Below are 24,773 nucleotides of genomic sequence, written 5' to 3'. Positions count from 1 at the left end.
AATTTCGTAATTATTTTCGGGTTTTTCACACCTCTTGGCACTTCGGCCATTTGAACAACTTGAGGGAAAGCAGATACAAAATAGGGTCTATTCATGAACCCAACATTCAAACCGACTCTATTGAGCACATCTTCCACAATTCTCGTAACTTGATAATGTTTACCACCCTGATTAGTGCGTAATCGGGCCAGGACGTCATCCGCATTTTGACCATGGAAAATTAACTGAGGATTATCTCTGTTTCTTAAAATATTGTTTTCATTTTGAAATATATTTTCGAAACTCTCATTATTCCCCCTGGCATCATGCCTTTCTCCTTCATCATAATCAACGATTCGAGCAATTCGTTCGATTTGCCTTGCAAAACGTTCGAATTTCGATTCGTGATCAGCCATTATAGGATTCAAAATTGTGGCCATTTGCCAAGTCAATAAGTTGACCAAATCATGATGAATTTCCTCAACCTGTTGTCGAAATACTGCCATCGAATTAGAGGCATTCGACATAGAGCCCACATTATAATCACGAGAATACTCGGAGTGTTGTTGTGGGTTTTGAGAATTATTTACTCCAATCATACTTCCAACACGAATAGGAGGAACAAAACCACTCACTGGTGGAGTATAACCAGGAGGAAGGCTATAAGGAGGCCAACTAGTAGTTACTGGAGGCTGTATTAGTGGTAAATTACCACGTGGACGAATATTGCGTCCATTATTTCCAGTCTGAACACTAGTAACTACTATGCTTTCACTTACAATCATGCCTTCTGAACGTGAAGTAACATCCAAAGGATGTACAGTTACTGGTATACTATCATTGGTGGACAAACCACTATTCACATTTAACATTTCATCTGCCATGCGAATAATTCTTCCACTTCTTAATCGCATACACCAAATGACACCAAATCATTTGACACACTTCAGTTTAAAACTGTCCCACCGAGCGTGCCAATTTGTTTTGTCGACTTTTAACAAATCGATGGTGGTTCGATTCTAATGGTCTGGGAGTGAAACCTACTCCTCTTTTGCAGGTACCAGTTTTTCTATAAGTGCATCAACGGTCTTCGAATTAGACGAGCATTAAAAAAGGTTTAAAGGGTATGAAATAAAATAATGGAAGATAAACTGACTGAAATCGAAAAAAGTATGCAATGAATTTAAATAAAGCAATAAAAATGCCTTCGATTGAATCAAAAGAGTTTTTGACATGAAAATTAAAAGTGCTAGAATGTAAATTTGACAATGAAATTTAAAATTGCTTGAAAAGATAAATTGAACAAGAAAAGTAAAGTTTGCTGAAAATCATAAATTAGAAAGATAAAGACATGGAAGGAACCCTATAGAAATCGAACTCGAATGCAGACTCAGGAATTCGTTGGGATATGAGTGTGTTTGAGTGTATTTCTGAAGAAAAGTTCCAACCCTGATTTTCGAAGGCTTTCTAATATTTATAACCCATTTTCATAACTGACCATTAATGACATGATGCCCCCTTGTGTGTAAAACTTTTGGTAACCGTTCCCGCTCTTTTGCCCAAAAGTTTTATTGAAAATTTCTTAACTCGAAAAAGCCTTCAATCTTCCTCGTTCGAGTAGCTGCTCGATTTATCATGTCTGTCGAATCCGTGCCAACAGTTCCCCACTTGATGTCTACACGGGCATCTCTTTTGATATCTGCTTTCAAAACTTCATTAACGTTTTGAATCAGCCTTCAAAAATAATTATCTTGACTAATGATTACTATCAATAATTCAAATGATCAATTCTACTCTTTATAACACATGAATGATTTGTCAGTCATTTTAACTATTTTTAATGTTTTGTTTTAAACACCTATTTCATTCTTTTTTCAGTTAAATAATTCAAAAAATAAAAAAAGAACTTATGCAGGAGCATATTTACAACGCATGTGTTGTTAATTTAAATATTTAAATTTAGCATATATTATTATATTGTGTTATATATTAATTTTATATTGTTAGATTTTATTAAGGTCATTTATTCTCTATTAGTATAAATAATCATGTAACCTCTTTTTGATTAACAAATTAAATTGGCTGAAGAATATTTATAATAATTTTTGTGTTTGTTTTTTTCTAGATTCTGAATATATTTTTGGCTTGATTAATCAAGATGAATTTTTGGCTAATTTTATCATAATAGAATTATTAACATGGTCAAATTTAGTGAATCAAAATAAAATCGTTTTTTCTGCCCCTCCTTTTTAATAGATGTTGTTGTTCAATTATCAAAATATTATTTTATTGTGTTTGACATAGTTAAACGCCTACTAAAATTTAACAATCAAATGCCCTTCAATCTATTTAGTTTGTCATTCATGTTAATTATACCAACTAAAATAAATCAAACAAATATTTCAACTTTTGGTGACACTAAGTTCTGCCATACATCTTTAGCAAGACTGTAACTAGATATAACTTTTGAAAAAAATATCTGCAATTGTACAAATAAGTTAGTAAAAAAAAAATCAATTTTATCAAATTTTTATTTTTTTCGATAATTTGTGTTACAAACTCAGCCCAATATGACAAAAGAATTCGTAAAGTAGCATATAGCTAATTAATCTCTCTTAACATTGCCACTAAAGTCTTTACCAAAAAAAAAAAAAAAAACATTGCCACTAAAGACAATCGGTGGCCCATATGCCAATCTCTTCCACATACACTTACAGTTACAACATTATATTGACATACACATCAAAGGCCTAAGAAGTTCACTTGATATAATTCAAATCAAATAATGCATCAATGTTGCATTATTCTATATTTCTCACGCTTCAATCTTGTCTCTCACTATTTGTTCTCACTTACTCCTTTTCTTAAAGCACAACCTTATATTCAAGATGAATAATTTAGAACAAAAGTTCTATGCACTTTGTTTTACTCTTCAATAACCTTTGTTCCTAATTTGTTTTTTCTTTATTCCAGGTAACAATAGTTTTGCTATCAATGATCATTTTCAACTCTTTTTCTACCGCATCAAACTTCTCAAGTAAAAAATGTGTTTCTTCTTACATGCCTTTAAGTATCATTTTACTTCTTGAATATTCAGATACAAGATTTTTCATAAAGCATTTCACTTGACTTGCATAATTTGTTACTTATCCTCAAATTGCATGTATATTAATATTTGATATATATTTTACATATTGTCACCATATCCATTTTCTCTCTTTCCCTTTTCAAATTAATCTATCAATTTTAATCTTCTTTTTCTTCCTATTCCATTGCACCACCAATCCTTAATATGTTCTCACGCACTATATAATGCTGAAAAAGTAAATTATCCATCATCTTTTTTTTCTTCTATCTATATCCTGAGGCATCCAAACCAAGTCTTTATCTCCCTACTACATATTCAACATACATTTTTTTAACACAAAGTTCGCCACCGCACATATTCAAAACATATTTACAGTGCAAGAACAAATGATTCATCGTCTATGGTTCATCACCACACAACACACATTTTGTCACCTTGTTTTATGACACATCTCCTTAAGAAGACATCCTTTATATTTAAAGGTTCGTGAAATCGTAAACCACGACAACATTTCCATTATGGGTAGTATCACTCCTTGCCAAATATTATCAAACACATATTTCATTGTTTCCTTATCATATATTTTTTCCACTGCAATATCAGTGAATGGTTTTGTGGTATATTTTCTGTCTGATCCAGACGTTCACACCTAATTTTTACAAAGAAATACGCCATCCAACATACTTTATAATTATATAATTTGTGTTATTTTTTCAACAATTTTTGTTGCCATTGAAAGCTCTACATCCAGGTTGACCCTATCCATATACCACAGTCATAAATCTTGCTTCCCTTCGTGTTTGATCCTAGGGGTGTTCAAATCCAAACCGATCCAAATTAAACAATTCATCCAATTCAATCCAACCCCCATTTAGAAGGAAGGCACTCCGGTCTAAGGCAGTCTATAGGCCGATGCTGACGTACGATTCCCGCGAAGCTCCACACTTTAAACAAAGGGAGCTATGTAGACAGATTTTGTGGTCTTTACTTTCGTGTTTGGAGTAGGTAAACTGTGAGGAACAGCAAGAAAATGGGTTTTTAGCCAAAACAGTGTGAGTAGCCCGCCCCAATCAATCAAGCGTAGCGATCACTGAACGATTGATTCTTACTCCGAAAATCGATTAAAACGGCACTAATTTGGATTTGATTGGATTCTGGATCAGATTGGATTTCGGATCTGCTTTTCATAACTGATCAAATCTAATCAAAACCGCACAATGTGCTATAATATTATTATTTTATTATTATATTTACAATTATAGTTATAACATGTTCAATTTATTATATATTTTTATATTATTCATGTATTATTATTTTTAATAAATATTTTATGTTCAAACTGTTATTTATTTTAACTAACCTGTAATTTTATTTTTATTGTTATGTTAGTGTTGGCTTTTTAAGATATTGTTGAAACTTGTTATGTCATTGTTGATTATTTAAAATTTGATATATATTGACTTGTTATATACTTATATGTGTTTAATTTTTTTAATTTACAAAACCGTAAATCCAATCCAATATAAACTGCTTGAAATTGGATCGGATCGGATCATATTTTTTTTTAAATCATCAAATCCAAACCGCTTCGCAAGTAAAATTAGTGTTTGGATCGAATAAATTTTTTACTCAAAATCGATCAAAATCGTACTGCGAACACCCCTATTTAACACACTGAAGTGCTTAGAGTTTATTTTGTGTGAAAAAAATTAATTGTATTCTCTCTAGCTATTCAACGTATATGTACACATATATAGAAAAAAATATTTACTATTCTAGGCCTTATCGTTTAACTACTGACCCTATAATTTAGTATCCTAATTTATAGCTTCCATATTTACAAAAAGAGATCCCTAAAAATAAGTTACAGAATTCCTATAATTAAGCATTAGAAATCTCAACACTCCCCTTCAAGTTGGTGCATAGATATCACACATGCCCAACTTACTTAAGAATTTTGAAAAAACTTGACTTGAAACTGCTTTTGTGAGGATATCTTCCAGTTGATCTTCTGATCGAATCTTAGGTAACTCCAGAATCTTCTCATCTAGTTTCTCCTTAATAAAAAATCTATCTACTTCCATATGCTTCGTATGATCATGTTGGACTGGATTATGAGCAATATCACATGCAGCCTTGTTGTCACAATACAATTGATTTGGTTGCTTGGGGGAAAAACCCAAATCCATCAAGAGGAGTCTTAGCCATAGTGTTTCACATAGTCCAAGTGCCATTCCTCTAAATTCAGCCTCTGCACTTGAACGTGCTACAATATTCTGCTTCTTGTTTCTCCAAGAAACAAGATTACCTCATACAAAGGTAAAATAACCAGAAGTTGAATGTCGATCATCTATTGCCCCAGTCCAATCAACATCTGTATATGTATCCACATTTTGACAATCTGCATTTTTAGTGAACAAGATTCCTTTTCCTGAAGAAGATTTCAGATATCTCAGAATACGTACCACTGCATTCATATGTTGTTCTCTAGGATTATGCATAAACTGGCTCACAACACTCAATGCATATGCAATAAGATCTGGCCTTGTGTGTGCCAAGTACATTAACCTTCCAACCAATCTCTGGTATCGCCCTTTATCGACTGGCACTTGATTTGATTCAACTGATAACTTCAATCCTTCTTATATTGGTGTATCATCTGGCTGACAGGCTGACATGCCAGTTTCTTGTAACAAGTCTAAAGTATATTTTCTTTGAGAGAGAAAAATACCTTTGATGGATCTAGACACTTCGATGCCAAGGAAGAATTTTAAAGGACCGAGGTCTTTCATTTCAAATTCTTTAAACAAGTAACTTTGTAATGCCTTTCTTTCTTCAGGATCATTTCCCGTTACCACCATGTCATCTACGTAAACAATAAGTGCAGTTATCTTACCATGTTGTTTCTTCAAGAACAAAGTATGATCTGTATTGCTTTGATTGTAGCCGAAAGCCTTCATGGATTTGGTGAATCTTCCAAACCATGCCCTTGGAGATTGCTTAAGCCCATACAATGACTTTTTTAATATGCACACCTTTTGAGTGTAATTTTCTGGTATCATGCATCTTGGTGGAAGGTCCATGTAGACTTCTTCAGACAACTCTCCATGTAGAAAGGCATTCTTCACATCAAACTGTTGTAATGGCCAGTTCAAATTCTAAGCAAAAGACAACAAGACTCGAATTGTGTTGATTTTGGCTACAGGTGCAAATGTTTCTGTATAATCAATTCCATAGACCTGAGTGTACCCTTTAGCCACTAGTCTCGCTTTAAAGCGTTCGACTGTACCATCTGCTTTGTACTTTACTGTATAAACCCATCTGCATCCGACTGTTTTCTTCCCAGGAGGACAATCAACAAGCTCCCAAGTCTCATTTTTTTTCAAGGATTCCATCTCCTCATTTATAGCTGCCTTCCATCTCGGGTCGGCTAAGGCTTCATGCACACTTTTAGGAATAGATACAGTATATAATTGATTTATAAATGATCGATTTGATTCAGACAAGCGGTAGTTAGACACATAATGACTCATAAGATATTTGACCTTACTAGAAATCTAAGGTCATATGTGGGTTTAGGGATACCTCTGGTGTGACGTGGTGGTAGTTTTTTTCTAGATGGTTCAGCCATATCAGGAGCATCCTCAGCTGACAAATAGTTGTTTGGTGTATTGGTTTCTTGTGGTTCGAGGGATTCAGATGCCGATGATGGACTTGATACTTCCCTTTCTAGGTGCTCACCATTACCCAAGTTCAACTCATCCATATCTCGGGCATTAAGTTTAGCAACCTCCTCTCTAGTAGAAAGTTCTACTTCTTTTGGTATTTGAAGATCTAAAGTCAGAACTTCCTCTTGGTACTCCCCCTGAAGTTCAGGCTGAAGGGAAAAATACATTGTGTCTTCCTGAAAGACGACATCCAATGTAATAAACATTCTTTGTGTTGGAGGGTGATAACATCGATACCCTTTCTGATAAGTAGCATATCCCACAAAAATACATCACAATGCACGAGGACTCAATTTGTTGCGCTGGTGTTTATGGAGATGTACAAATGCTACACAACCAAAGACATGAGGAGGTAAGTTTGTTGTGGTAGGAGCTTCAGTAAGAACTTGGTATGGTGTCTTGAAATCAATGGTACTGGAGGGAATTTGATTAATTAAATATGCTGCAGATGTAAGTGCTTCACCCCAATAACACAATGGCATATGAGCCTCTATCAATAATGCACGAACAACTTCCAATAAGTGACGGTTTTTTCTCTCAGCCACCCCATTTTATTGGGGTGTTTTAGGACAAGTAGTTTGATGAATGATTCCTTGTGCTTCCAAATACTGTTGAAAACTATAACTCAAATATTCACCTCCATTGTCACTTCGTAGAACCTTAACCTTTGCATTGTATTAAGTACAAATTTTTGTGAGGAAGGTTTAAAAGTGACAATCATCAATAAAAGTGACATACCAGCGTGCTCCACCCAAGGTAGCTACTTTGGATGGACCCCAAACATCAGAATGTATAACCATAAAAGGAATTAAACTTTTATTCAAACTCAAAGGAAATGAAGCACGATGGCTTTTTGCATATTCACAAGTATCACAACGGAAATTAGAAATATCAAATTTTGCAAATAAGCTAGAAAATAATTTTTTAAGATAACCAAATGAGGCATGTCCCAAACGTCGATGCCATAACCAGATATCAGATTTCCTTTTTGTTGCTTCATCGTTGTCCATTGTCAATGCTTGACACAGTTGATTCAAACTCTTTGATTCTATATCTAAATAATATAGATTCCCTCTCTTAACACCACAACCAATCGTCTGCCTTGTTTGGATGTCCTTAAACACACAAAATTCAAGCCAAAAAATTACAACACAAAATAAAAGCAGAGGTGATTTGAGATACGGACAAAAAGTTATAATCCAAGGATGGAACAACTAAAACATAATCCAAATTCAAAGTATCAGTAAGAGATAAGGATCCTTCTCCTATAACAAGAGCTGAGGTACCATTAGCAGTAGAGACAAATTTTTGTGAGGAAGGTTTAAGGGATGCCTGTCTAGAATCAAAGGTCATGTGATCCGAAGCACCAGAGTCAATTATCCATGTACTATTAGAAACAGGTGCGCAAATATTTAAAACTTTACCTCCATTACCTGCTGTTGCTACCAAAGCCGAGCCTTTTTCCTCAATATATTGTTCTGCCTTTGATTCTACAACTGCAGAAGTGGAGTTCTTGTGTGAGTTCTTCTTTCGTAGATCACGATTATGATCCCACAAGTTCAAAACAGCGACTTTTGGTATGGCCAGATTGATCACAGTAGGCGCATCTATAAGTGGATTTGTTAGCACTAGCAGTGGATTTAAAATTATTGGAACTTGTTCGATCTTGATGATTGGGATTGGATTTGTGTTGAGTGGATCAGTTTTGGCTAACAAGGGCTGAAGCTTCAGGCTTCTCAGGTTCTCCTTTCATTGTTGTAAGCCGCACAGACTCATGACGAACCAGTGAGTAGCATTCTTCTAACTCAGGGATTGGATATTTTCTCAAAATATCACCACGAATCTGATCGAACTCACAATTCAAACCAGCAAGAAAGATATGCACCCTTTGTCCCTCAATGGATTTGCGATACAGTTCTACATCTTTCTCACATTCCATACTCACCTTATTGCGATGATCCAACTCACCAAAAATTTCAATTAATTCACCATAATAGATAGAAAGTGTTCAGCCATCTTGTTTGGCAGAGAAAGCCTTCTGGTTCAAGGTGAAAACTTGCAGTTCATCGGCCCCATCATAGAAAGCTTTTGATAAAGCCTTCCAAATTTCACGAGCAGTAGGAAGACGGATATATTGCTTCATGATTTCCGGAGACATGGACATCAATATCCATCTCTTGATTCTTTGGTTGTCTGTGTACCACTTGTCATAACTTGCATCTTTTTTAGTCGGTGGTGCTGTTTTACCACGAATAAAGGAGAGTTTCTCCTTCTCAGCAATATGCATCTCCATCATCTGGCACCAAACATCATAGTTCGTTTCATTGAGGACAATTCCAGCATTGAAAGATGAATTTTCAGATTGAATAATGATGGGAGCAGTCTTAGTGCCAGAGGGTTTAGAGGGGTCAGACTTTGACTTGCCCATTGTACTAGACGTAACCTGGGCTCTGATACCAAATTTTTTTTTGTGCGAAGAAAATCAATTGTATTCTCTCTAGCTATTTCAACGTATATGTACACATATATAGAAAAAAATGTTTACTATTATAGGCCCTATGAGATCCTTAAAAATAAGTTACAGAATTTCTATAATTAAGCATAAGAAATATCAACACTTAGAAAACTTTTCATTTAGAATTTTATCTCTAATCCACAGATTCTTGATATTTAAAGTTACAATTTCATCTATTTAATTATTTTTAATCAAATAGTCATGGTGTAGTTAGCAAATTTAGCTTGTAACAATGAATGTATTATCAAACCAATAATCAAATTTGATTTTATATTTATTATACAAACTAATAAAAAATTATTTACTATATTTGATAATTGTAATTTTCAGTCATTTAAAAAAAAAAAAACAAGTGTAATTCAAAAAAAGAAAAATGTGTTAACAAATTATAGCTCAAATGATAATTTTCTCTCTTTAATTAAGTTTTTTTAAAAAAAAATAATTTAAACAATAAATATTTATATTAAAAGTAATTTATAAATAAAGTATTTTGTGTTTGTTTTTTTAATTTTAAAAATTTTTATTTAAAAAAAATAAAAAATCTTTTATTACAAAAAAAAATTTATTTTTAATATTTTTATAAACACTTAAATAATTTTTAAAAAAATTATAATTTAATTTTAAAAATTATATTAAATATTAATACTACTATTTTTTATAATTCAAAAACTTAAAAAAACATGTTTTAAACCGTCCTAACTCCTAGGTGTGTGAGGGAAAAAAAAAAAAAAAAAGCGCGCGAAACGTAATGGCGCGAAAAATTGGGGGCAAGTAGCAGCAGTCTAAGGGTTTCATGATTCAATCTCATTCTGCAATCCTTGGAAGAACAAGAATGTCCAATGAGAATGAGATCGGCGAAATCCAGCTCCTGGTTTCTTCTGGCGACAAATCCAGCAAGTGCTCCGGCTACTCAAGCCTCCTCCATTTCCAGGAACATTCCTCTCTCAATCCCTCTTCCCTCCACTCCCTCTCACTCTCCTCTCACTCCATCGTCTCTTCCCTAATCTCCGACATCTCCAACCACGACGAAGAAATGTGAGTCACCTTCATCTTCCACCTTCCAATTCATCCAATTCTCTTTCTCTATCATGTTGTCTTGATTTGTTTGCTTGTTTATTTCGATGTAGAGCTGCGCAAGCCTTGAAATGCTTGGGCTTCATGATTTATCATCCTTCCATTGTGTCCTCACTTCCACGTATGTATTATCTGCTTCTACGACAACGGTTCAACCTATCTTATTCATAGTGTAACTGATTTTGGTACTATGCCATGATGCATGCAACATTGCTTTTCATATTTTTCTTTGTCTTGCAGCGGATGATGTCAATTTGGTATTAGAGTCACTGTCCAAACTTATTACAACCACTAAATTAAAGGCTAGTTTGATATCCGTTTCACTCTTTATGGACACTTTTTCAGTATTTTAACCCTATATTAAATTATTCTTGTTGCTGCTGGTACAGTCTGCTTGTAATTTAGGGGTATGGTGTATATCTGTTCAACAGTTAGGAGAATCGTTTCTTGCTACTCACTTCCATTCTTTGTTACTAGCAATTGTTCATGCCTTGGACAACCCAATGGGTTCTTTGTCAACAACATTTGAAGCTACCCAGGTAGTGTTGTTTCCTTTCTTTTAACTAGAAATGTTTTTATAGATTCTTGAATGTTATATCTCAGATTTATCTGGAAGTGTATGTGAACACTCATATTTGAGTCTTCTCGTGACAGGCTGTAATGAAGCTATGTGGTCAACTAAGTAAACAAATGAGAGACTCATCCCATATATGGGCTCCTCCAATATACAGAAGACTTCTCAGCACAGATAAGAGGGAAAGGGATGCCACGGAACGATGTCTATTGAAGGTCAAAACTTCAGTCATTCCTCCTTCCTTGGATCTCTCCAAGGTACCAAAAACCGCATCTGATATTCAATATAAAGTGGTGAATCCGCAATATTGTTACATGACAAGCTCTTGCTTGTTATGACCTAAGCCGTATTGCTGTCATTGTGCAAGTGATTTATAACAATATATTGTGAGAAGGAAAAGTTGTGATGGATCTTTTTCCCTTTTATAAATTAATTATATAATTATTTATTATATGTGTTTATGCCACTAACATTTCATAATTAGCCAATATCTTCAAGGATGTTGTACTGGCTTTGATCTCATTAATTGCTTTCTTCATTTTCAACAGGTTCTTGTCAAAGATATGAAGTTAAATTTGCTTAGTGGGATGAAGAAATTGTTAGATAAGGGTATGAAGATTCAAGTTATTCAAGCATGGGGATGGTTTATCCGAATGCTTGGATCACATGCTTTGAAGACTAGACAATTAGTTAATGACTCACTGAAAATTCCTGAATGTACATTTACAGACCTTGACCCTCAAGTTCAGATCGCTACACTGGTAATATATTTGAGCTGCTGCATTATGTCATCCATGATTCATAGGGATGGTTTATGTGGGATGACGATTGTCCAATAGTTTAAGTGACATGACAAAGTGGCTTAAAGATATCAATTTGACATTTGAAGACTAGTTATTGACATCATTCCTTGATTATAGCTTATATGACCTTTCAACTGTTTTGTGCAGGTTGCTTGGGAAGGTCTTATCGATGCTCTTGTTCACTGCACAATGTTAGATCCCAATAAAAATACCCCAGCCAAGGAAAATCATCTTCAAAAACAACATTCATTAGAAAGGAACAATTGTGATGTCCAAGCAAATGGTTTTTCCAAGAGCATAAGACTAATAATGACCCCATTGAATGGCATTATGTCTAGTAAGTGTGATATATCAGTCCACTCATCATGCTTGAATACATGGTGTTATTTGCTTCATAAGCTTGAAACTTCTATCAACGAACCCTCATTGATAAAGATGGTATTGGAGCCTATTTTAAAAGCAATATTTCAGAATGGACCTGATAGCAAGAGCATCTGGTTGTGGGGGCTAGGCCTAGATCTGCTCAGTGATAGTATCTCACAGAAGTGTAGGGATGTCCTCTGCCAATCAACTAACCAGTTCAGAGATAGAATCTCTGAAACTGGGCCTTCTCTATCTGCCAAATGCTCTTGGAAGCTTCACCCAATTAGATGGCTGCCATGGGATATCAGTCAATTGGATTTTTATCTTAGTATGATTTCTGTTCTCATTTGTCAAGCATCAAGACCAACAGTGACTTCTGATCATAGAAGTCTTGTTTATGATGCTGCCGCAAAGTTATTTACATCTGTTTTAAAAGGAGTCAAACATGATTTGGAAAGTACATCTACCAATTATGATGGTATTATGTTGTGCTTGAAATCAATATTAACATTCATAAAAAATGTATGCGAGGATTTATGCACAGATGGCACTGAAAAGCATGATCTGTACTGCATTTCCATTCGGTTTATAGAAGTTGTCACAAAGGAATTAGATTCTTTGATCTTGGGATCTCCTCTCTACAAGTTTTCTTTAGACCTAAAGTACATTGGTGGCACACAATCAGGTGATCACAATGAACACCTAAATTTTAGTGTCAGTCGTGTTTCTTATATGGATAAGGTTTCTCCAATGGTTTATTTGATAGCGGTTTACTTCCATATGCTGGACTGGTTAGCAATGAATTCTTCTCAATTAGACTGCAAGCCACAAAGAAGCTCTGAATATTTTAAATTCATATTTTCTTCAAGTGATTCCCCAGACAATCTACTTACTTTTGTTGGCTTCTTGTACAAAGATGTTCGACCAATTCACTTAAAAATATGGATAACATTGGCTGAAGGATTGAATGGCTGTGCACGTGATCCAAACTGTAGGTCTCTACGGGTAGCCATGTCTGATAGTGCTGCTTATTCGTCCATATGCCATCTTTTAATTTATCCCATTGTGGTACACACTGAAACTGCAAGATTGACCTTGTCAAATGCTGGTGCCTCTTCAGAGAATTATAAAGTATTACTAGAAAAAAACCCAATGCTTGACCTTGTTATTCAAACATGGATATCGCTTTACGAATCTCTTAGTGCTTCAGGCTCCGGATGTTCAACAACCACCAATTTTTCTGGAGATCTGTGCACATTGTTAAGCAGGTGCCTTGATGATAGCATTGATATGGCTGAGAGCGGCATTGAACTTCATTTGAAATGCAATGATACTGATCTTGGTATCCTTCATTTATCTGGCAATTTCATGATATGCATTCTTGACCACATTCAGACTTCAGAATTAGTTTCAGAAACAGAAATAAGTAACACTGAACGTGAGAGCAAAATTCTCTGTGGCATAAAGAACTGCTTAAAACTTGCTGCTAGGTAAGTCTTAAGAGCCATATTATTATGAGTATACGATGTGCAAGAACAGTATTATTATCAGTATACGATGTGCTTCTGTAGAAGTTGTATATTTGTTTGTTTGTTTGTTACTGGTTCCAGTCTTTCTTCCGCAAAGTAATTGTAAAGTTATGTTTTTCATCCTTAAATGAAATTAAATTATACAAGTTCTATTTCAACTTCGATTTAGTTATTCTATAGCTTCATATATTTTTGTCCATTCTCTTTTGTTAATTATACAGGGGCCTGTTTTGAGAATGCTGAGATTATGATGATAACATCATCAATAATTTAGTAGTTGATCGTTTTCATGTGGCATTTTTCAGGTATATGAATTTGTTGATGAAAACGGTGGTGATAGACCCACTGCCTGGTTTTGTTGGGACCTCAAGGTGAGTCCATTTAAGTTGTCTCCTCAATGTATGCTTGGTTGGTCAATGGTAACTTATTTGACTCTCACATGAATTTGCAGAGTGTCTTCTGCATTAGCAAATTTCGTTAGCCGCCTTCACAGGAAGCAAGATATTCTTCTTTTTCTGGAGGTTTGTTGTTTTACTTCTTTCTATTATGTATAATCATTAGTGTAGTCTTAGACTCTCAACTTGGAAAGGTGAGGGACTACCTACCCGATCTTTATATCCCCAAATTTGACAATCAATATAGTAAGTGGATTTCTTTTGCGTAGAACACCACCATTACCTGAATTTTCCATCCTGCTTGACTTGTATATAATATAGCATATACTTGGTTGCAGATTATTTCCTGCCCACTACTTCAATGGCTATCAAATATGGTAAATCAGGATGAAACAACAAATGAGCAACTCCAACATCTGTGGACTGAAATTTTAAGTTGTTTAAAAAGAAGTCAACCTCCAATGAACTTTGGTTCCGCTTTACTCAGACTTCATGAAACCTTGTTTGAAAAAACTCTTGATCATCCATATCCCTCCATTTCAAAACCAACCATCACATTTTGGAATTCCACGTTTGGTCAACAAGTTATTCTGGATTTCCCACCGAATCTCCTCTCTGTCCTCGACAGACTATCTAGGAATGGGAAATTAAAACTCCAGAAGAGAAGCCTACCACCTCTTCAAAAATGTCGTTCCTCTAAGGAAGTCAGTGGCACTCTGCCAGGATACTGGGTCACCGCAACACATAATAGGACATCCAAGAGAATTGAGTTAGTGCTGGACGCACAAAAAGATGCATCTCCTTTGAGTGTTAAAAAAAGGAGATTAGAACTGACTGAGCATCAAAAGGAAGTGAGGCGAGCGCAGCAAGGAAGGGAAAGGGATAGTGGAGGACATGGCCCTGGAATTAGAACTTACACTAATGCTGATTTCTCTCAAGGGCTTGATGAATCACAAGAAAGCCAAGAAATAAGAGACTCAGAAGCCATACTGCAGATGTTGAGGAAAACTATTTAGTTACCTCAGAGTGCTGAACTGCATTGGCACTAAAACAGGTACGAATGTCTAACTTTCTAATTGGAAAGAGTAAAACTAATCTCAGCTAATGCACATGCACCTGGTGCTTGGTTAACCATTACTGTCTAAATATTAATCAATGGCAGAAGGGAGCTTTATCAAACATAAATTGTGTCATAATTGTGCTTATAACTCCCCAAATAAATGTACGTACGGTAATAATTATATCAGTTTGTTTAGGTTTAACAATGACGGGTTGAATTATTAATTTTTAGTGACTGGTAAAACAAATCTAAATTCGTAGTGTGTTCAGGATTCATTACCGTGAGTGGAATGAAAGCTCTTTAATGTGCAGACCTATTGTGAAAAGTGACCTTTCAAGACTGTTAAAGTAGACATTTAATTAAAAATTATGCAAAAAAATCCAATATAGACTTGTTGTATATTAGTAGATATTGAACTTTTGATTGATTAAAGCTCCAAATCTGATTGACATGTCTCCTTAGTGGCTGTCCAAGAATAAATTGTCAACATTTATATAATTACACTCGCCGATGATTCATAATAATCCAAGTACTCTAGATTGGTCCACAGTTGCACACACCAGCGTCATTTTCAAAGGTACACAAGTCTTTGCATTTGGAGCATAATGAAAAAAAGAAGAAGAAAAAATCCACCAAGTTCTAGGGCTGTGCAAAAAAAATCCAGAGTTTGAATTTTAAATCCAATTCAAACCAAACCATTTGAAAAACACCCATTTTAAATTAAAAAAAAGTCTAAATTAAATTGTATTTATTTTATAGTTTGGTTTTTTAATCAAAATCATTTAAACAATTTCATATTTAGATCCAGATTCAAATTAAGATCCGAAATTTAAAAAAAAAAAAAAAAAACTAATCTGAGCCAGTTCACGCTTCACACACAGCCTCTCTTCAACTGTGTCGTTTTTGCCGCAGCCCCGCAGAGCAGACAGCTGCCGCCACCACTACAAGCACGTTGCTTTTCTGGTCGTTCCTCTGTTGCTTTTGTTCTGTTCCGCTGTCTATTGTTATGCCGTTCACTGCTCTTTCCTAACCATGACCCTCGCTCTCTGGAAGCCCATTTCGCCTTGCAAACTCTAGCGCTTATAGACCAAGGTTAGTGTTTCTTTCAGAATCTCAATAGAAACTTAATCATATCTCACCACCATATATTTCTTCACTCTCTGTAAATTATACAAAACAATAAATTCCTTTTCCACTAGATATTTTTTCTGTCACTCTAATTTCATATGGAATTTCTCTAATTCCAAATTAAGGACAATGTTGCTTGTTTATTGTTTTGTTGTTTCCTCTCTTAGTTATAGAAAAATTGAATTGAGATGTTACACGACCAAACCAAAAAAGAACAATATTCTAAACAGAAACATCAGTTATTAATAAATCAATTCCAAGAGAATACTGTGTATAAAGCATCTCTTTTAAACTTTGCAACTGCTATCTCTATCTAGTAAATACTATAAGACAATGAAGACATACAAGAGACCGAGAACTGGTCCAAAAAACCAAGTATTAGACACAAACTAAAAAATTTTACACTATGAATAACTGAATTTTGAAATTAGTTGTATGTTGATTCAATTTCATGATCAATTATCTATGTTGATTTCATTACATTTTTTTATACTCTTGTTTGTTATGATTTTGATACTGTTTTCCTCAAGCATTTCTTATAATTTCTTATTTAGCAAGGCTCTCAGGTTTGATAAATATAAAAAAAGGTTGGAACCATTAATATCAAGCACTAGTGGTGTGAATAAGTATAAACCATTTCACATTTCTATTTGTATAATACCGAGTGATGTTATTTATTATACTTGTTGTCTTCTTATACTTTTATATTTGTCTAATTAAATTTAAAAAAAAAGAGTTGACACTGAAAAAAGAAATAAGCTGGCATTATTAATATTCTCCTTATATACATAACAAGATGATTGATAATAATAGTAGTCAAAATCAATTAGTTGTTTAAAATTATTTTGAAGTAGAAAATGTTACCGAAAAAAAGTTAAATGCAAATATTGTGGTAGCTTAATACAATATAAAAATGGAACCAACTTAACGAGTAGTCATTTAAGATGCAAGCAAAATTCTAGCAACCATCACAAAGTAGTATTTCAAATTGTTGGAAAAGAATTACCATTTTACTTTGTTGAAAGTAAAAAATTTTGAAGAATTTTGTATACCAAAAGTAAGATTCAAAGTTTCTTCGCGTACTTCATTAACATGTGATATTAAAGTTCTTATGTTAAAGAAAAGATGAAGTTACAAGATTTTTTTTCGATAAACTGTGTTAAAGTATGTTTAACAACTGAGACTTGAATTTCAATTTAAAACTTTATTTATGAGTTTGACAACACACCTTGTAGATTTGAATTGGAAGTTACATACAAAAAATACTTTATTTTTGCCAAGTGACAAGCTATTTAAAAAAGGTCATAGGAGTTACAATTAAAACTTAATTGGAATTTAAATCGGGTAGTTAGTGTGATGTTGATAATGCATCGTTTAATGATGTTGCAATTAAAATTCTAAAACAGATTAAGTTCTTGGAATAACATTATTTTGAATGATGAATTTATTTTCATAAAATGTTGTGCATGTATTTTAAATTTAATTGTAAAAGAAAGGTCAAAATAGTCTATGAGAAAATCTGACATTTTACCGCATTATGAATCCTTAGTATTGATTCATCAATCTAATTTAACTCTTCTTTTACAATTAAATTTAGAATATGTGTACAACATCTTATGTAAATAAATTCATTATTCAAAAGCTATTTCAAGAACTTAATCGTTGTTTCAGATATTTAATTGTGACCTTATTAGACGATACATTATCAACGTCACACTAAATACTGGATTTAAATTTCAATTATTCAAACAAGATTCAATTGTCACTTCTATGATCTCTCTTGAATGGCTTATGACTTGACAAAAATGAAATATTTTTTTATGCAATTTCCAATCCAAATATATAAAGTGTGATGTCAATCTCAAGTAAGTAAATTTTGAATTGAAGTCCAATGATCAGTTATTAAACATACTCTACCATAATTTGTCGAGAGAAAATCTTGCAATTTCATATTTTTTTCAATATAAAAAGTTCCAATGTCATGTGTTAATGTAGTTCGAGAAAAAATTTTGAATTTTACTTGTAGGACATGCATAAATCTTCGAAATTTCGGACTCTCAACAAAGTAAAATGGTGTGATCGTTATTTTTCTTCTTTTGTTTGAATCATTGTCAAGATTTTGCTTGCATCTTTAATTATTATCTATTGAGCTGGTTCAATTTCTATATTATATTAAGCTATTGTAATATTTGCATTTAACTTTTTTTTCAATAGCATTTTCTGTTTCAAAATAATTTTAAACTGACCAATTTTTACAAATATTTGACGGTGAAAAAGATGGTTGAGTACTATTATTATCAATCATCTTATTCTGCATATGATATAGAAAGAATATTAATAACACCAACTTATTTTTTTAGTGTGAACTCTATATTTTTAACTTAAGTAGACAAATATCAAACTATAAGAAAACAATAAGTATAATGCATAATAACACTCTTAGTACAATGCAAAGTGAAAGATAATCAAACTAAAAAATGTAAAATGCTCTAAACTTATCCACACCACTAGATATTAAGGATTCTATTTTTTTTTATTTATTAAACCTGCATCACACTATCCAAATCATGACACAAACAAGAATATAAAAAGAGTGAAAATTCAGATGTAGTTGTCTTTATACAGGTGAAAATTGTTAGATAATAATTTTGACAAACATGTCAAATTATCTAATAGTTTTCAACTAATAAATGTAATGAAATAAATGTAGATAATGCATTATAGAATCAAATCAGCATAAACTAATCACGGAATTTAGCTATCCATAGCGTAAAATACATACATAACAATGAGAAGAAAATTAAAAGAGCAACCTAGTCTATCTGAAGTTGAATCAATTTTTAGAAAATGATGAAATGCACATTGGTGAGATATGATTATGACCTTGTAGTAGGGATTCTTATTGAGATTCTGAATGAGACACTAATTTTGATCTTTGAGAGCTAGAATTTGTAATGCAAAAAGAGCTTTCAGAGAACGGAGAAGAATAGAGTTGGGTCACGACGAGGAAAGGCGGATGGCAAAACAGCAGATGGCGGAATAGAGTGACGGCGCGGTGATGATCCAAAGAGACGTATGCGACAGCAATAAAAGCAAAAGCAGCGGAAGAACGACCAGAAAAGCAACGGGTTTGTGGTGGTGGTGGCAGCTGCATGCTCCGGTGTTGGCTACGGCGGAGACCGTAAAAGTTGAAAAAATGGCTGAGGTGTGAACCGACTCAGATTAAAGTTTTTTTTTTTTTATATTTTGGATCTGAATCCAGATCTGAAATTATTTAAATAATTTGAATTTAAAAACCAAACTACAAAAATAGATACAATTTGGTTTAGATTTTTTTTATTTAAAATTAGTTTTTTTTTTTTCAAATAATTTAGTTTGCAAAGCCCTATCCATAAATTCATGTAAAATTCAAACCCGGGAGTCTGGACTGAGACTCTAGACTTATCCATACTTTACAACATTCTTCTCCTTTCTATCAATGTTACAAGACAAAAAGCAAGAAGATACGTGTTTTTTCCCCCCTCAAATTAACAAGTCATAAGCATATGCATTAATAATACAAAGAAGGTATTACTTTGTAAGAATTCTTTTTCTCCTATTGACACCTTTTCTAGCAAACTTAGATGTACGAGTTACCTTAATATCATGAACATTGCCTTTGTAATCACAATGTTCCATTACATTATTGCCATGATGCTTTTTGCTTTTATAACTACTAATCTTAACTCGAGCATGATCACCATTTCTAACCCGTAAAGATTTTCTTAAATGGGAGCTTTTGTAGTCTCTCCTTCTACGCGAAAGTGATGGAAAACGATTTGAAATACTTTCATCACTATAATCTTGTTCAGTTGCGAAGTAGAACCTGTTATCTATAGTGTTTCTTAATCTCCTCCTCCTCCTTTTAATCTTGTGCGGTTTGGCACACGAAAAAGCACAAGCATATTCCCATATGCAACAATAAGAACAGCATGCCCATATTATTTTGCAAAGACCCCGCCCAATGCACCCGAATACGCCTAATTTATGCAGCAGATAAAAGAATAATAGAACTGCAAAGAAAAACAGAACGTTATAAGTTTGATCGAGGAAGATGTTGGATGCAATCCAAGATCCGTTTAGGGTGAAAACTCATTTTTTATGAGAGGTTGATATTCGATATCCATTAAATAATTTAACATATTTGACTAAATTATCATCAAACAACTTCATAAAGACAACTGCATTTTAGTTTCTATCTTGAATCAGATAACATTGATAAATCATTCACCTGCATACAGCAGAATAAATACCATGGCGAGTCTCAAGAGATTGGCAACGCAGACATTTTCGATGTAGCAAAGAAAGTCCCATGTTGGTCCACATACTGAACTGAAACAAGTTAAATTCCAATTTTTCACATTTCATGTTTAATTTTGAAGTTCTTAAAATGCATTGACGAGTATGTATTGTATGGTGTTACCTACAAGACTTGCCGGAGAGGAACTCAACAGGGGAACTAAAAAGTTTGCCGACGCCGTTTCCAATTCCCTGAGCAAATGACTCAATAACGTTGCCCATAAATTGAAGATCAGGTTATTTCTTTGTGAAATGCAATTTTATAAGATTTTGTCAAGGTTAATAACAACTAGAACCAGAAGCGGTTATCATATTCTTCTTTTTTTCTTTCAACTGACTCTAAATGTCACTAGTGTACATATACATACATAAATTAAAAGAGCAACCTAGTCTATCAGAAGTTGCATCAATTTCTAGAAAATGATGAAATGCACATTGGTGATATATGCTTATGAGTTATGACCTTGTAGTAGAGGGATTTTTATTGAGATTCTGAAAGAGGCATTAACCTTGATCCTTGAGTGCTAGAGTTTGCAATGCGAAGCCAGCTTTTAGAGAATGGAGAACAACAGAGTTGGGTCACGACGAGGAAAGGCGGATGGCGGAATATAGCGGCGGCGCGGCAATGATCCAAAGAGACATACACGGAAACAAAAGCAGAAACAGCGGAAGAACGACCAGAAAAGCAACGGTTTTGTGGTGGTGGTGGCAGCTGCATGCTCCGGCGCCGGCTACGGCGGAGACAATAAACACCAATGGCAGAGACGACACAGTTGAAAAAAGGCTGTGTGTGTAGGGATGTCAACGGGGCAGGGCGGGGGATGCCTCTCTGCTCTCCATCCCCGCCCTCAGATTTGTTTTCCATCCCCGTCCCCATTTGCCGCAGTGGGGGAATATTGCCCCCTATCCCCATTTTCTACGGGGTCCCATTCTCCGCGGGGACCCTATTTTTCATCTATATAATAGTTCTAATTAATTATTAATTTCCATATAATTAGAGCTGCAAGTATCTATCTTATACAAAAATCGCAAGATTTTATACAAAAAGTCTAAATGACACGATGGTGACTTCTTTCGAAATGACGCAATTGGGGGACGCAACGACGAGCCGAAGGACAAAGCAGTGGACGAGGTGGGAGACGCGGCAACAGAGAGGAGAATGGATACGACGGCAGAGTTACGAAAAGGAACGCCGCAAATAGAAATTAGACGCGGTAAGGGTAATGGCACGGTGATGTGTGACGATGCGGTGAGAAGGGTGACGAAGGGGTGGCTGCAGAGAGGTTGGATGGAGTATGGACAGTGTTAGGGATCTCTGAATTGAAGAATGGTTATGCAAATAAAGATTAGGAGTTTTGGGTTTGTATATATATGTGTGTGTGTGAGAAATGACTAAAAAACATGCATGAGAAATAAACTATTAAGGATAATTCAGAATAGCGGGGACGGGGTGGGATCTCTGCTCGGGTCCCCATGCCTGCTTCGGGAGAATTTTGTCCTCCATTCCCATCCCCGCAAAAAAAATTTCCCACAATCGAATCCCCATTCGGGGTAATCCCCGCAGAGATACCCGCGTCTCGAAAAATTTTTCCATCCCTACGTGTGTGAAGTGTGTGAACTGACTCAGAATCTCAGACTAGAGTTTTTTTTTTTTTTTTTTTTAAATTTTGGATCTGAATCTAGTTCTAAAATTATTTAAATGATTTGAATTTAAAAACTAAACTAAAAAAAAGATACAATTTTGTTTAGACTTTTTTTTAATTCAAACTCGAGAGTCTGCACTGAAATTTTTTGTTTTTGATATTAGAGTGACAATAGGTGTTTTATTGAAATGTGGATGGTTGGAGTGTTATTTTTAAATTTAGAACTGTTTAATTAGAAAGGTAGAAATTAGATAGTCCGATTGATTAAAAATACAAAAATCAGACAATCCAATTTGTAAAGGTACAAAAATCGGACCGTTCGATTTGTGTTAAGAAAAATAAAAAAAATTAAAATACAAAAACCGAACCTTTCAATTTGTATACTTCTCACAATTTTAAAAAACACTAAAAATTACAATGTTAGAATATATAAATACTTTTATTTTTATGCCAAAAAAAAAAAAGCGCCTCTGGACTGAGACTCTAGACTTATCCATACTTTACAACATTCTTCTCCGTTCTAGCCACGCATCTATTAAACATCTCGAAGCATCCACTGCTCTCCATTTCACCATTTTCATCCTTTCACTTTTCACTTCTCACTCTATTAGTATTAACTAGGTACGAATCTCATATGTCATGAGCCAGGTCTAAATTTTCATCTCGTATAGCTACATAGTCAAACAGATATTTTCACAATGTACCTTTGATAATTACACACATGGTACCTGTTCTTCTGGTAGTATTGGATCCCGATCACGATTGCTATCCTATTCTACACGCGTATGGTCATGGTTAATCCTTAATAGTAGCAAGTCAAGAGTATATTCATTTATGTTACTGTTGCGTGCTACACTTAAGTAGTGGCAATGCTGTAGTTAGTACAAAATGCTAATTGGATACTTCACTTTTTTATTTTTGTATAATACCACACAAGGCAAGGACCCACAATGCATCGCACCAAGCACATGATTTATTAAAGTGTTTATTTAATGATTGAAATTAATTACATCTGCTGACTCGCCTGATAAGCTTCTTTTCGTTGTTTTTCTCTTTAATTAGCAAAAAACTCCAAAAAGTAGACGCACTTGTCGCGATCTATGTTACGATTTAGCCTAATAGCTTTTGTTTTAACTAGAGTGAGACGCACAATGAGCGGAGAGGTAGATTATTTATACTTGTTGGTGGGTCTCCAACCAAATAGGGCCCACAGTTAAAAAAAAAAAAGGAAAACAAATAAAAATAAAAGGAAAGTGGCTAATAGCCACGAGAAAGGAGAGACAGAAGGCTTCTTTCAATTTTGAAAGAAAGCAAGACGTAGCAGCGGCGTAGGAGAAGAGAAATTTGGGGGAAAAGGGCAAGCCAATCTTGATCACATTGACTTGGTAAACTTGCTCCATTTTTTATGAAATTTTAGTATGTTATTCCTGGTGTAGAGATGAACATTAGGATATAACTTGCTTGTTGTATTGCCTTCTCTTTTGCCTGATTTGAGATACCCACTTTGTGGAGGGTTTATGTTGATGCCACCAGTTTTGGTGATGTATTTTGTTGATTGTTGAGATGTCCTAGTGTCACTAGGAAGACTGTTTGTGTACCCATTATTCTGATAGTGGAAGATTTTTCTGGACTAGGTCCCGTGGGTTTTTTGTCCCTCTTTTGGGGGTTTTTCCACGTTAAAATTCTGGTGTCTGATTATTTAATTTCTGCCATTATATTTGCTGCTTGGAGTATCTTTGGTGTTGCCCATTTAATTGCACAGATTGTGGGAAAATTATTTCTGGTGCTTCCGCTGTTAAACAGGTTATTGTTTTTGAACCTGTGTTGAGATTTTCCCAACAAAGTGGTATCTAGAGCTTTGGTTGTTTATCTCTGTGCTGATTAAATGGAGGAAAATACTCATGGACCGAATATGGTCAAATTGAATTCCCAAAATTATTCAATTTGGAAGACCCTCATGGAAGATATGTTGTATAGCAAGGACTTGTATGATCCTTTGGAGGGAGATAAATCCAAAGGTACTAAATCCGATGCTGAATGGAAGAAGCTGAACCGGAAGGTAGTTGCTTTGATTAGGCAATGGCTTGATCTTAGCGTGTATCCACATGTTGACACTGAAACGAATGCTGAGAAGATGTGGAAGAAATTGAAGGAGTTATATGAGAGGAAGAATGTGCAAAACAAAGCATTCTTGATTAGGAAGCTTGTCAATATGAAGTATGTTGAAGGTAAATCAATGCCGGAGCACTTGAGTATTTTTCAAGAGACGGTGAACCAACTGACAAATAATGAAATCACTTTGAATGATGAGTTGCAAGCCTTGTTGTTGTTGAGCTCTTTGCCTGATAGTTGGGAAGTTTTGGTTGTGACACTGACTAACTCAGCTCCAAAAGGAAAGTTGACGTTAGCAATGGTTAAAGAGAGCATGTTGAATGAAGAAGCCAGAAGAAGAGAGCGAGGTTTGACTAATGCCTCCTCCCAGTCAGAAGCACTTGTTTCAGAGTCACGGGGGAGAAGTCAAAGTAGAAAACCTCACAGTTCTGACAGGTCAGAGAG

General features: G+C 34.5%; 3 protein-coding genes across 4 annotated transcripts; 1 reads left to right on the top strand and 2 right to left on the bottom strand.

Moving 5' to 3' along the window:
• Positions 1-5,376: 5,376 nt before the first annotated feature.
• LOC148578854 (uncharacterized) lies at positions 5,377-8,734 on the bottom strand. Its single transcript, XM_088503229.1, has 9 exons — positions 8,510-8,734; positions 7,978-8,322; positions 7,765-7,910; positions 7,534-7,644; positions 7,119-7,209; positions 6,653-7,037; positions 6,307-6,503; positions 5,799-6,201; positions 5,377-5,705 (listed from the first exon to the last, which is right to left on the bottom strand). The coding sequence occupies exons 1-9, from the start codon at positions 8,732-8,734 to the stop codon at positions 5,377-5,379; spliced, it is 2,232 nt and encodes a 743-aa protein (XP_088359355.1).
• Positions 8,735-10,103: 1,369 nt separating this feature from the next.
• On the top strand, positions 10,104-19,635 carry LOC107640364 (uncharacterized). Of its 2 annotated transcripts, XM_088502181.1 has the most exons (12): positions 10,104-10,345; positions 10,438-10,505; positions 10,625-10,686; positions 10,774-10,923; positions 11,039-11,215; positions 11,507-11,719; positions 11,909-13,614; positions 13,959-14,024; positions 14,105-14,174; positions 14,387-15,102; positions 16,021-16,200; positions 19,183-19,635. In XM_088502181.1, the coding sequence occupies exons 1-10, from the start codon at positions 10,104-10,106 to the stop codon at positions 15,062-15,064; spliced, it is 3,432 nt and encodes a 1,143-aa protein (XP_088358307.1). In that variant the 3' UTR covers positions 15,065-15,102; positions 16,021-16,200; positions 19,183-19,635. The 2 variants fall into 2 exon arrangements, with proteins under 2 accessions (XP_088358307.1, XP_088358306.1); XM_088502180.1 differs by lacking the exons at positions 10,104-10,345; positions 10,438-10,505; positions 10,625-10,686 and having other exon boundaries at positions 10,778-10,923; positions 19,210-19,635.
• An 18-nt stretch (positions 19,636-19,653) lies between these two features.
• Positions 19,654-20,880, bottom strand: LOC107620263 (uncharacterized). Its single transcript, XM_016322454.3, has 3 exons — positions 20,699-20,880; positions 20,507-20,607; positions 19,654-20,288 (listed from the first exon to the last, which is right to left on the bottom strand). The coding sequence occupies exons 1-3, from the start codon at positions 20,794-20,796 to the stop codon at positions 19,807-19,809; spliced, it is 681 nt and encodes a 226-aa protein (XP_016177940.1). The 5' UTR covers positions 20,797-20,880; the 3' UTR covers positions 19,654-19,806.
• Between the last annotated feature and the right edge of the window lie 3,893 nt (positions 20,881-24,773).

This window comes from Arachis ipaensis, chromosome B1, assembly GCF_059453495.1.
Source record: "Arachis ipaensis isolate K30076 ecotype BB chromosome B1, ASM5945349v1, whole genome shotgun sequence".
Lineage (NCBI taxonomy): Eukaryota > Viridiplantae > Streptophyta > Magnoliopsida > Fabales > Fabaceae > Arachis > Arachis ipaensis.
The sequence above is the reverse complement of the archived record's forward strand: the minus strand, read 5'-3'. Positions and strand labels throughout refer to the sequence as shown.